General features: G+C 38.5%; 1 protein-coding gene across 1 annotated transcript in view; it reads right to left on the reverse strand.

The window, feature by feature from the left end:
- Positions 1-14057, reverse strand: part of ZCCHC11 (zinc finger, CCHC domain containing 11) — a 29431-nt gene extending 15374 nt beyond the window's left edge. The window contains exons 1-8 of the mRNA XM_009071565.1: positions 13547-14057; positions 11687-11850; positions 8185-8301; positions 5979-6156; positions 3716-3804; positions 2477-2528; positions 1831-1900; positions 819-945 (exon numbers count right to left, since the gene is read on the reverse strand). Coding sequence (XP_009069813.1) covers positions 819-945; positions 1831-1900; positions 2477-2528; positions 3716-3804; positions 5979-6156; positions 8185-8301; positions 11687-11850; positions 13547-14057 — 1308 coding nt within the window. The remainder of the gene's footprint in view (positions 1-818; positions 946-1830; positions 1901-2476; positions 2529-3715; positions 3805-5978; positions 6157-8184; positions 8302-11686; positions 11851-13546) is intronic.
- Between the last annotated feature and the right edge of the window lie 394 nt (positions 14058-14451).

The following is a 14451-nucleotide window of genomic DNA, read 5'->3' on the forward strand; positions in this document are numbered from 1 at the left end:
TAGTATGTACTATATAGTGGATATACTGTATATAGTGCCTTCAATTATACTATTTTATGATACATTACTCTCTTCAGTTTCATCACATTTTGTGATTGTGGGCCACATTTATGCTTCTATCTAGAATTTCAGCCAACTATCAGGTATGTATTATTGTGCAGTAGTTGCCTCATGTATGGAGATGGGGATACCATGCACGTGGCTGTAATCTGATCATGATCTCTTTCATGGGAACTCAGGAGACATGTGAAATAAATGTGTAAGACTTTGAACAGTTCTTTATAGTCTGTACTGCTGTAAAACAGGATTTTAACAAAAACACCTTGCTAAATCAAACAACATTAATAATACCATGCAGTGATTTTTCAATAAAGCCAAGATGTTTTAAGTATGGCCTGAGAGCAACATCAGGACTGAATGACAAGACAGTTCAATGCTGCATCTTGGTTCCTCTATTCACTGTTGATGTCTGTAAGAAGTACAGCAGCAAATGACCAAAGACCCTTGCTGGAGCAAGTTAAGTTTTTACAATGTGACCTGAATAGCAGAAAGTTGATCTGCTTTTCAAAGATCAATTAGTAAGTTTTAAGGAAACAGCACAACAGCTTGTTAGCAGAACACTGGAACTTCTGTATTTACTGAGTTTCACACCAACATCTTTAGTCATGTTTTGCCCTGTTAAGGTCAGGGGTGAAGTAGTGGCATGAAGTGCTTTTCTACAGACATATCCATGGTATATTATAATTACAATTAGTGTGCACAGTACTTCAAAAGAAGAAACGACCACTATAAGTACTGAGGACAATGAAATAACTTACTCTAGCCCAGTAGCGGAAAGCCAAAACCAAGGGAATAAGGACAGGCTCCAGTTTACCCAGTGCAGCCAGCAGGTCAGTTGTAAGGCAAGCCACATCGTTCCTAGCACTCACTTTACATGTCAAACCACTGCAATTACAATTGTAGAACAGAAGAAGGGTTATCACTTCGTGTACAAAGATGATGCTCGAGGCATCATACCCACCATAACAAACACATTCATCAGTGCCTCCCTCTGTAAGAACCTCAACACTTTTCACAAAAGCTACAGAATATAATTACATTTTCTTTACTGTTAACTCATCAGTTGCGCCTAGAACTTACAGAAATTCATTACAGCTAAAAATACAAAATAGCATTAAGAATTTAAGTTCTGCCATTGTCTCACACAACTCAATCTCCAAGTATGTCTTCTACATACCAAACAATAAAACAAGTAATAAATAAATGAACACTCCAGACCTGCTGCACATTAAGAGTTGGTAAGTCCACAAAACAACAACTCCAAAAAACTTCCTTTTGCTTCCCATAATAATTTCCACTTCTTACAAGTATGGGAAAAGACATTCCCACCCTTGCTGCATTTACTTCCCCAGAGTTTCAATCACACATCTCCAGCCAGTCAAGCAATCATGTTTCATTTTGGGGCTGCTACTCCTTAGGAGTTTACTGAAACTGTCAGATGATGTGTCCTTTCTGGCAATGTGCATCTTATAAACTGTTTTCAAAGCCCTGGCTTAAACTGCTGGCAGAAATCTTCCATAACAACTGAAAACCATTCCCCTGCTCCCCTAGCAAATCACAAGTAGAAGGGGTACTTTCAGACTCCTCCAACTAATGAGCTCTGTGTAGCACAAAAGCTTTCTTTCTAGATTATATCCTCATGTATGAGCAATTCCCCTTAACACCAATGTTACAGGAATACTTCTTGTCAGGAGTGCAGGCAAACAGCAGCTATGAATAAGCACAGTAGAAACTGGTCTCTCATTAAAAACCCTTCTCAGCGACACGTACCTTTTAACATCTTTGCAAAAGACAACGGGAACTTTGGCGTGGAAATCTGACTCCACATCAGAGTAGACAGCTAAGCAAGGAGGAAAAAACAACATTCTGTATCAAAGTTTTTTACAGTTTTCCCAATTCTGTCTTTAAAACTGTTATACTTCTCCCATGATTTTTCGGAACAACTCAAATTAAGAGCTGTGTAGCTAAGCAGTAAGCAGTATTTTCTGGTTATTTTGATTTTCAGCACCAGTACCACACAGCCAGGCTGCTCCTGGCACAACAAGGAGGCTGCAAGTTTCACAAGTCTTGTAACAGTTCTCACTCATGTTCATGTGCAAGTGAAAAAAAACCCAAGCTTTGGGGTTTACTGCTTCGAATTTCTGCATGAAAGGTTAAACACTTTTTCATCTGGCATCTATTGCCATAACTTGTGGCAATCTGAACCAGACTAAATGGGCTGCCATTTTCTTGCTGCAGCTTCTCAGCTCTCACTCACACAAGCACTGGTATTCATAAAAATCACATTCATAAAACCAGCTCCAATGCTTTGGATGAAACCTAATCCATTTTTCTAAGTTTACACAACAATTAAGCATAAAAACAACTAAGCAGCAGATGGAATGCTAAACAGAAAAGGGATGCAAGAAAAACTCACCACTGTTCTTCAAGATTTCAAGCACCTGTATCAGAACATCTGGTTGACTCATCTACAATGACAAAATTAGAGCAGCTTACATTACTCAGACTAACCTGTTTTATTTTACACTTACTTCTAAACCACTTGGGTTGCACAATAAGTATCTGTTCTTTCACAAAAGTGGAATCGTGCCTCAGTATTAATGAAAAAGATAACTCTGTCTGCACCATAACAGGTACTAGTAAAAGCATCAGCCAGATTTCTCTTAGCCTACAGCTTTTTAGTTAACACTTCTCTTCTAGTTCCATATTAAGAGTCACCATAAGGTTAAAATTCTTGGCATATATGCAACAATTTCAGTGTCAACATATGCCACTAGAAATGCACAATAAAGAATTCAAACCTGTGCTTTCCCACAGGTTTATAAAGGCTGTGATTTTTTAATGGGATTTCTTTTCTCCCCAGAAAGCAACCCAAGTGCTGTTTCAAAGAGAAGCATAAATAGATCAAAGAAAAGCTAAAAATTAGCACCACTTCTGAGCTTTTGTGAAAAGGTGACATGGCACACTGCATATGTAACTGTTTGAAAATGGGCTCAGCTCTGTTTCCTGACTGCAGCACCCCTTCACAATGCCACCTGTAAGTACCCCAAACTGCTGGCTTCAATTTCACTGTCACAGGCAAACAGAACAGCAAGTTCAGCAGTTGTGCCTCGAATAAGAATGTGCTGCTAATATCACATACTAAACACAAACCAACAACTTCATTACTCACAGGTAAATTATACTCCTCTGCAGGAATTTTATACCATAAACTGTAAATTGGGATGTGCTATCTACTTACAAGTGACTAAACCACAAAAGCAAAAATGCCCCTTTTAGCCCCAAGTTTAAAAGGGAGGGGAATCAAGACCTACAAGATTTCATAGCCTGAATCACGAGTACATGGAAGCACACTTACGCAGTACCAACTATTTTCACACTGCCTCAATGCTTACTCAAAATGATTTTTAAAAAGGCCAGCACAAGACTGCCCAAAAGCCCAAGAATTAGTTACCTAATAAGCAAAGAAAACTTGATTCATGCACACCCTGGTTCCCCTGATTCAGAGCACCGCTGACACCAAAGCAAAGATTAGATGCTTTGTGCTTTCTAACACCACATGCCCCAAGAGACAAAGACAGCAATGGAGTAGAAATAAATGCTGATGGCCTTGATTTAAAAAGGTCTTAGTTAATACAAGATAATATCTACATACCTTAGGGGGGAATTTGATATCAATGTTAACATCACTGGTCTTAAAAGCAAATCTAGTTAAGCAGGAGCCATACATCCTCAGGGAACAGTCTGCAGAGAGAGAGAGAGACAAACATCAGTATTTAACAGCTAGTAAACAAGTTTTCCTTCAATGGATGATGCATATCTTGCCTCAGACACTGAACTTCACAAGTGGTGAAGACTCCCAGACTAATGAGTGTGAGTGACAGTCATTTCCAGAACACAGCACCACCTGAAAAGAAATCATTTGCACACAGAGATATGCAAATGAAACGATTACCAATTGCCCACGTTTTTTCAAGTTGTTTTAAAGTACTTTTGCAATGGAGCTTTAGTTTGGTTTGTTCTTACTATGAAACTGACTATCAAATAGTACTATCACCATGTTAGTGTAGGATTGCATAACAGCTTTAGTTAACTACAGCTTGATGTCACTGCAGCACTTAGCCAATTCTAAAATCCCTTGTTGCCTTTGGTATGAGGCACCAATCTGTTAATTTCATTACCAAGTTCCTAGGCACAATTCATTACAAAACATGCATATAAAACATAACTCCAACATAATCCAAGGCACAAAGTACAGTATCCATTCAGTGGTTCTGTAGTCACTTCAGTTCCTTACCTGCAAAGGTTTACAACAGGTCTAAACTAATCAGAAAGTAATTCTGTAATAATACAAGAAATGCCATTCCACTCCATAAACAGCAATCTATCTCTCTTCGTGAGATAATTTTTGTAGATGAAAACTTTCCTGTAACACACATTAGGGTCTCACATATTTCAGTCAACTGAAAATTGAGGCTGTCCTCCATCCCTCCCGAATCCAACATCCACTCAAGCAGAGCCCCCTACAGCAGGGTGTCCACAACTGTCTCTAGTTGGGATTTGAAAATCTCCAAGGATGGAGAGTCCACAATCTCTCCAGGCAGCCTGTGCCAGGGCTCAACCCCCCCTCACAGAGAAGAGGGGTTTCCTTGTATTTTTCCTTAGGCCTCTTATTTGTACTCTGACCAAACTCTATCAGAAATAATTCTTAAAGGAGAAAATAAATCTTACAACATACATAGCTTTGAAGAAATCTATGTTTCACTACTTAGAAACTATCCCTCTCAAAATTAATGTCTGTATGGTTAATAATAATAATAATAATTGCAATTATTTCCAGTGGCTTTGCAGAGTAGTAAGAATTTTTGCACAGTTCTAGTATGAGCTCAAGAGAAAATCATGCCAGAACATCCCATGTTTTCTACACTGTGCATGAATTAAACTTTTCCTAATTTACAACCCAGGAAAACTCATTCACTACAACACAGAAGGCTTTGAAAAGGAGAACAGCAAACTGTCATTTAGTATTACAGACTCCCCTTCCACTACTCCTACACCTCCACAGCAGCTCATCAGTCCAAACAATCAGCCAGACAAGTAACAATAAAATAATCATTTTCCTGAGTATTTATGCTAAAACGTTACGTAAAAAAGCTTTGTCTTATGCTAATATACTACCACTGGAAAATTCAATAGCATGTCAGAACAGCAGTTTGCACCAGGAGCCACATATGGCAAACAGATCAGCAAACTTCCACCCTACAAACCCCAGTTCTATTCAGCACCTTATGTCTCAGCATATATTTAATAGAGCACCTAAAATTAAAGCTGATCATCCTGCAGCTAACAAAATCTTACTGCTCTGTGCTTGTAGAGCAAAGGGAAAAAAGCAGGTATTTCTAAAATAAAAGGACAGTATAGAACAACACCTAATTTCAATGAAGATTAAATAAAAAGTTTAAAAACTTATTTTTGGCAATGAGGTTAATATTCTCTTCTGTTCACATTCACCGAACACCAAACGACTGTTAATATAATTTCCAATCACCACACTCCAGAAATCTGTTCTCAAACTCCAAGTGTATTAACTGTGGGAGATGATGGGAAATCAATGCAAAGAAGCAAATGTCAAACATCATCTTATTATTATCCCAGCACTTTAAAGAGGATCAATAGCTTCAATAAACACATACCAGAAAGAAGGTCAAATAAACACAATTATGTTTTCCTATTTTTGTGTTTGTTACTTCCTTTTAAATCGACTGCCAGTCTGTATTAAACTGTATGTCTCAATAGTGTATAGTATCAAGATAATTTAACCCCAAATGCATTAACTCACCAGTGATGAAGGTATCAAAATCAATGTAAAGATAAAAGAAAAAGTTTCACCTACAGAAAATGAAAAATAGTTTGCATACCTGGCAAGGGCTGCTGAATAATTTTCTCCATCTCATTTACAATATCCTGACGGATTCTGAAGTCCTCATCTGATATGCCTTGTTCATTTGCTGCCTCAATAAGGGTAAAACTCAGAGCAGCCAACTGTGCAGCAGAGGGGGGTGGCAGGGCTCGCAGCTCGTTCTCTTCCTGCTTTTCCTGAGTTGGATGATATAAGTAAAAACTGATGTTTTAAGAGAAAAAGGTTATCTCATACTATTGCATGATATTGGAACATACTGTTTGCTGTTTGTGTTCTTCTATTTATGTGGTGCCCTGACCAACCACTGCCAAAGGCAGGAACTCTGCCTGGCCTAACTGGCAAGTGTCACAGTGTGGCTCACAGGAATGACAGTGGATGCTCAGTGTTTAAAATAGAGCTGTTGTTTCACAGCTGGCAACTGGGGAGGAAATCTGCTGTATTCCATGCCTGAACCACATTTTCTGACAGTTCTGAAACAGAATTCATTCAAAAAAATAAAAAGCTGTAATTGTTCCTACACAATAAAAGCAACTGAGCTGGGAAAGTCATGCAGATTTTTTTCAGAGTGGATTGTACTTGAAGGAAAGCTATCAGAGATAGAAAATGTATTCACAGATCCAGGAAATTTTTATAAGTTGAGTTCTATTCCTGCTTAAACAGCTGGTGCCTGAAAGTACTGGGGTGAGTGCATCAAATTATAATCAATCCAATCCAACAGCAAGAAAATATCAGGTGCACCAAGTCATTTGGAAGCACAACAATCACTTGTTTCACAAGTTCATCAACTAAATGAAATGTGACTGACAACAGAAATAGGTAATAGGCACAAAATAATTATGCACTAAAAAACAACAGTATGGTATGAAAATGTTTGGTTAGTTCTAGGCTGCATCTCTCAATTCTTCTGTCCTTATCTGACACAATTTAGCACAAAGAACAACAATAAGGAATATATGCAAAAGTCTCTGGAGGGTTTTATGTCTCTGCTTTAGGATTTTTCTTGAGCTGGGAATCCACAGCTGCTGTTAAGCTTGTGGGGTAATCATGTACCTCACAGAGCTGTCAATAGGTGTATTTTGTGAAGGCAGTCACATACTTATCACTATAATAAAGCTATTTCAAGTGTTAAAAACTGAAACTGCCTCAGCACTCCATTCTGTGGTAAAGAAGTCTCATTCCTCAATTCTTCTCTCCATGCCCAGGTGAAAATCATGGTAAGAAAGTGTCTATAGACCAAACATGGGGCTGGGCTGGTTCATTTTTTGCTTTCATGATGCAATTTAGCAGACAGTAAGAGACAAGAATCCTTAACAAATGATCCCTGGACAGAGCACAGCGTTACTTTCTGAGATTTAATGGATTTATGGCATTCAGAAATTTCCAGGTGATGGTCTGCAAATATTACAGAATTAGAGCATTAATCACAAATACAAGTATAGCAAGAAATACAGGGAAATAAGAGAATTTGATTGAATTTTGGGGAATGGTTGTAGGAAGAGCAATTTTAATCATCTAAACCCAACACACTGGGGAATTTGTAGCTCTTCATCAGCATTTACAAAACTGAGCTGGCAAGAAAATCTGTGCACCTTTTATTGGATTTCATGGATGTAACAGTTCTTTAGAGCAAATCATAACACTGTGGCATCTGATAAGGAAACTGGCTTCTCTTTTTAAGCCTTAGAACTGTTTTTCATACTAACACATTTATAATCCCAGGGAGATGGTTAGTGATTCAGGAACTGAATTCCTCCTTCCTGTAACTCTCCTCTTTATTTTAAAACTATGTGCTCTGCTCAACCATCACAGAAGAGATGTAGATCAAAACTCCACAAGTTATAAAAACAAACAAAAAAACCCCAACATCCCCCACTCCATCTCCAGTCCCTGGAGGTCTCACCAACATTATTTTTGGAAAGAACAGAAAAACTACATCTATTTCTCACCTAAGTTACCTTGCATTCTGTTACTAGAAGAATGATGAACTACCTACTGCTCAGAGACACTAAACTCAGCAGCAAAGACCAAAAACGTTCTTTCCTTTCTGCCTGGATAGATCAAACCCTTCCTCTCAAACAGAAAACACAAATTTGTGGATCTCTGCTCAGCACACAAACTTTCACCTAAATGAACATGATCAAAGAAAACAACCCACACAACTATATATAATTTAAAATAATATAGCCCAAATGTTGTTAACTTACCATTATGTTTTTCTTATGCCGTTTCTCTTTAATATGCTTGTGAGCTCCCTGGATGTTCTCAATGTGAACTAGGCAGAGTTTGCATAGATACTGACAGTTGGTGTATTCTGGGGAGCGCTAAGGGAAAAAGGGACACAAGTTAAAAGAGAATATTTCTGCCAATAGTGCCTGAAAAACTCAATTCTTCTAATGATAAACTGTACCTAACAATTATGTAACACTGTTAATGTCAAGGTGCTTTGCAAACAGTAAGTAACCTTCAAAAAACAAAGTGGAAATGGACTTTTACCTGCATGACAAGTGGGGAAAGCAAGGGAAGGAAGTGAGACAACTTGAGTAAATTCTCATGAGGTAAGATTAAGACATAAGAGCTGATACTTCTTAAGGTTGACCTACAGACCAGTAAGCTATTCCCTTGTCTGCTCAAGCTTTTAATAACTGGATTTATTTAATCCAGCATCCACTCTCCTTTGTCTGATGCAAAAATGGTAAGTATTCATGATGTTACCTGCACTAGGTGTTATGACAGATGGTGGTGGTGTTTGACCAGTGAACCCATAGCACACCGTGCAAGGGCTGCAGTTCTTGTTCTATCATCACAAAGGGTGTGTCTGACCAGTGAGGAAAGGAGGAGGATGGCCAGTTCCTGGCTCACTAATGACTGTACTCTGGGTAAGGTGTGATGCTCTGACAAGGGGTAATGTTATTCCATTTTGATGACTAATCTGGGATGGTCAGAATTGAAGAACCATGCAAAACAAACAGCTTTTTGTACAGCCAGGCTGGGAGAGATGGAGCATACAAATGGAGAGCTGGCACCTGGGAGACCCCCAAGAGCACACAGCAGCCAAGCCTCTGGAGATGATGGGGAAGAAAGGCCAAGAGGGGATACTGTGGAGTGTATTCAACCAGGAAACCACTGAGAACCACCACCTCTGCAAAAGGAGGAGTTGTTTGCAAATACCCCACTTTATCTGTCTCATTCTGCACATGTATTTCCTTGTTCTAATGGATCACAGCTACAGAGATGGAAACCTTTTGATACACTCATTGCAAAGACAAAAGGGCCCCAACAAAAAGCTTTAGCTCTTCTCCAGATTTCTTAGCATTTTTCCAGTAACTGCTATCAGTTTTAAGTGGGAGAGAAAAAAAACTTAACATTTTCACCCTAATTGTAACACATCTATATTTATCAAAACCCCAAAGTACACAGATGTTTAAAAAGTGACACAATGAAAGAACAGAGAAAACCATTTTGAGACACTAAGATGGACCACAGATCAGTCAAATAAATTTGACTTACTATGTGGAAACTTAAACCACTGTTAAATTTGGGCAAGCTTTTCCACTTAGTGAGTTTGATCTTTTGCTTTTGGAAAAGAGAAGTCTGAGACTCTCCAACTGCAGAGAAAATAGCAATTTATAATAACATGGTCATTATGTTTTTATTGCTCATTCTCTTCATCCTTATTTTATTTGAGACAGACACCTAGGAAGATGAAATCAAACATCCATTTGGAGAACAACTTAGAGGCAGTTATGCTTGGCTAGCTCAGAAGATTGAAGTATTTGATACTTGGTGACTTAAGTAGACCAAAAACATTTTACCACTCTTCTATAATAAAATGAGTATCAGCAATCACAATATTTCAAAAAAATTGGGTATTTCTTTCCAATGTTGATCTGTAGGATTATGTCAATAGATGTTGCCAGAAAGGCTGAATCATGTAATAACATTTATTTTGCCTTCATTGTAAAGACTTTTTTAATCATCTAGTTATGGTTAACTGCAATGAAAGGGGCAAGGACTCAAAAAATAGGAAGACATAAAATATTACAGGCTGGTACTTGAGTAAGAAAGATGCACCCAGATATGCCAGGCCTCTTGAAATTTGTTCCTGGATATCCAGGGAGCTAATCTGTAACACAGCCAGTTGTATTTGAAAGAACTCATAGAGAATGGGAAGGTTTCAGATCACTAGGAAAGAGAAACTTTAGAGTATCTTTAAAAGGTTAAATAAGCTGAGCCGAGGAATTAGAGACCAGTCAGAATTAGCATTCAGAAAAATACTGTCATAAATTATTAATAAGCACATAGGGGAAAAAAACAGGTCATAGGTGACAACCTGATCTGCTACAAACAAATTGCACCAACCCAATCTTAGGGCTGCTTTTTTAAAGCTGAAAGTCATAGTGCTTGAAGAAGTAGCAGCAGATGTTGTATCTTGAATTTTATGAAGTTTTTGTCACTTTGTCATAGTATCAAGTTCAAAAGGAGACCGTAAATACTACCTAAATAAAGAACAGTAAGGTGGGAGCAAAATTGCTCAGAGTACTGTCCTCTGAGCATGCAAACCTAAAAGCATGTGCCAAGTACTTTTCATCAGGAGTCCTTGTGGGGTCAGAATACCCACACTTTTGATGAAGACTTGGGAAATGTAAAAGAGAGTGTGCTGCCTACAAATGGGAAAGCTACCAGCTTGGGAGAGGATACAGAAGACACAAAATGACTAAAGTGCAGCGATCACAATGAATTAGAGAAATGGAATAAATAAGCTCCAACTAAATAATACCATAGCAAAGTATCATTCCTCCTTAGAAGGCTGAAAAAATACAGGGAAGACCTGACTGAACAATTCTTAAGGAAAGGCTAAGGGGAGCATTGCTGGTCAAACTACAGGCCAACATCCTACAGCTGTTGAAGGAGCAGAGACCCTAAACAAGTGATCTATCTTAGACAGATGAAGTCAACTTTCCCCTTTCTATGTAAGACTTCAGCTGAAATGGCATGTCCAGTTTTAGATACCAGTTACACAAGGGAAGTTACAGAAAAGCAACAAGAATGAACCAGTAACTAGAAAACCCCAGGACCAATGAACAAAGAGTCTGAAGCAAGCAAGAGTGCAGGGATGGTAATGATCTTCTGACGTGCAGAATGTTGTGAAAAAGAAGTAACAGACTTCTGCTTATTTTCCTATGACAATATATGAGGGGTTAAAATGCTACAAGAGGCACTTGAATTAGATGTTACTTTTGGGTTGCCTAACTGACTTCAGTGTTTGTTTCACTGGTGATAGTATTTAGAAAAGTTTAGACAAACATTTTTAGTAGTCATCTGCAATACAGGTGACTGGGATTGGTGAGAGGCTACTATACTGGAGACATCCTGCATTCTGGATTTCCAGGGAACCAGACTTTCCAGAAGATCTTATGTAAGTAACAGAATTGTAAACCTACAGGTCTTAAAATGAAAAAATACTGTTCTACAAAGGCTCCACGTGACACAACATGAACACTAAGTTTCCAATCCCTATCATCTGCCATGATGAACGACTAGTGAACTACTAGCAATAACATCTCAGATCACAAAGTGATTCATTACTACAAAGAAAGAAACAGAGGCAACAGGCTGCAGCAGAAATACCACCCAAGCAGAAATATGGTGATGGCAATGAAAGGAGACACACATTTTCTTTTTTATCTGATAAATAACCCAACCTACTTTTTCAAGTCGGGAGATATAATCTCTTTCCAGACGTTCCTCAGCTTGTTTCAATCCCAGTTGCTGTTCAACTGTCAGATTAGATTCATCAATAACACCAGCGTTTTCTAAATAATCCACTTCCAAAGGATGTTCTTTTGTTGATTCAGAATTCTTTATTTTACCTAGAGAAAGAAGTAGTTACTTTCTTCAGAACGACTCAAGAAGGGGAAAAGTAGAGTACAGTGCAGTTAAGAGCCAGACACGAATTAGAGCTACACTCCAGTTTCTTGTCCAAAGCTTGTCCAAGATCACATTAAACATTAGAGTCTTGCCAGTGAGTTCATGGGTATTTTAGAGAGACTTCAGAGACTAGTCTGCTCTAAGAGTGCTATCAAAAAAAAAAAAAAAAAAAAAAAAAAAGTAGGTTCATTTTGTGTTTCAGTCATAACTTCAGAGTCTCTGTTAAATCCTCCAAGGCAAGAAAGGGTTTTGTTTGCAATGCAGAACAGAGTATGCCCTACTGTAACAGAAATAACAAATATTAGGCCTAAAATCTTTTAACTCACCACATTTTGTTATGGAAGTCAGTCATAGAACTGCCTTAAAGACTTCACCCACATGACCTTACAGGGTCAGCCACCAGGCATTTCCACCCCTCAGTCCAGAAGCTGCTGGATTTACACCTGAGCACTGACACCTCTGTGTGCTCTGGAATGCTGCTGCTCACACACACGGGGCAGCTCCCAAAGGCAGTTCCTCCACATGCCTGTGGATTGTTCACAGGCCACTAATCTGGGCAAACACCTACATCAAATGATTCCAAGCGTTTTTACATCAGCAAAAGTGAGGGTTGCCTGTGCTTTGGGTTTGCTTCCTTTCCTTCTTTTCCCTTTGTCTTTCCTTTCAAAGGAGATCTGAGCCCCCAGACTAGCTAGGAATCAAAACTGACAAAGTCTTCAAGTCCTGGTTTCTCAGTGACAGATGGTCCCTACAGTCCATGATGGTGGTCTGCAAAGAGCTGACTGATCACAGGATGCTGTCACTTCAATTTGGTTTGCCTTTTCAATTTTATTAAGACAGCTAAAAAACCCCACACACTCAAATATTTTCCTACTATTTCCACACAAGCAACTGCTGTAGTTGTGGGAAATACTCCCAGCAGAAGGACCACACTGGCAGGGCAGCTTAAAACAGCATTTTTGTTTTACAAAATGCATGCTAAAAAAGTGTGACAAATCCTCAACTACAGAATTAACCTGGCGAGACAAAGCCTGATACATGTATTTAACTCTAACATCGAAAAAAAATGTAAGAATTGCACACTTGTAAGGGTAATTGCTGATGGATGATACATATTCCAGAGCTCCCTAAATCAAAAAGCCATCTGCCAAAACCTCTTTCAAGCATTTTTAAGAAGAAAAAGAGCACAACAGTCGAAGAAAATAAAATATTTCCCTCTACCTATAATAAAAACCTTTTACTGCGGATTTTTCCGGATCTTTCTGAAAAGCAGTAATAAATGGCATTTCCATAAGTGACAATGATATTATGAAGGGTTCCCCCTTCCTAAAACGCCATATTCACAAAATTGCCTGAAACCCACACAGACTAAGTGGCTTACAAAGATGTTTAGGTTTTAGGCATAAGAAAAAAGGACAGCTATTATCATAATCTCTTGTTCTCTGCTTGTATTAGTACTATGTTTTAAGTGCAGCCAGCAACTTTGTGTGAAAAAACATGCAAACAGAAATCTTTCCAAGACCATTTCACACTGTTAGCAACTGCACCAGAAGAAAATGGAATAAAACAGTGTTAAATAATACTCACTGAAGTCATCAGGCTTATGTTCCATTTTCCTTTGATCTGAAGCAGTCTTACCAGGATCACCAGTCTGATCAACACCAGCCTTCGAAGCATGAACTCCCAGTGGATTTTCCAACACCAGTTTCCCTTTCTGTGTAGCTGTTAAGCTTTCCACACTGAACCCATTCCCTGAAACATGGGAGCCTGGAGAGTTTTCTCCCACTGGTTGGGCTTTTGTCTGTTTCAGGTTTTCCACTGCTGACGATAAATTAGAAAACTTTTTTACTTTCCCATGACTTCGCTCCTGAACGTTTGATCCCATATCTTTAGTTCCAGGATTACAACTATTGACTTTGCATGATTTATTTTCTCCTTGTTTTTCAGAGTAAACATCATTTTGTTTACTTTTTTTGCTGCTATTCCCACTTGGAGAACTTCTCCCAACATCCTTCACAGATTTGTCATTTCTGCTATGTTTATAATTTTGATTAATTGTGACTTTGACTGTTTTGCCTTCCTCACAGACAAGACGAACAGACTTCCTTGGGTCATGATTTCCATTCTTTGAGCTCTTGGCCTCTTCCATGATAGTGAAGACCTGTTTCTCCTCTCTCTTGAGACCACTTTATGTGCAATTTTTAAGCAATTTGCAGTTGATTTTAAATCCTCTGTGCAGGGAAGGATCGTAGCTGATTGTCTACTGAAGAAATAATGATAAGACATTTGTAAACTGAAGGAAAAATAGCAAAGTTCTGTGTAGACAACATAGTAAATAAGCTTCTAATTGTTATAGGAAGCACATCCCCCCGCACAGGCATAAGTGAATTTTCATACACATTCTGTATTAAACTCTTGAAAATTTTGGTGATCTTGATTTGTATTTAAAAAAGAGACGAAAATGGCAGAACATGGTAAAAAACACTCTGATAAACCTGCCAACAGCTTGCTTTTTTCTTTCCTTCCTATTTCTGGATTTCTGA

This window comes from Acanthisitta chloris, unplaced genomic scaffold (genome assembly GCF_000695815.1).
Source record: "Acanthisitta chloris isolate BGI_N310 unplaced genomic scaffold, ASM69581v1 scaffold39763, whole genome shotgun sequence".
Taxonomy (NCBI): domain Eukaryota; kingdom Metazoa; phylum Chordata; class Aves; order Passeriformes; family Acanthisittidae; genus Acanthisitta; species Acanthisitta chloris.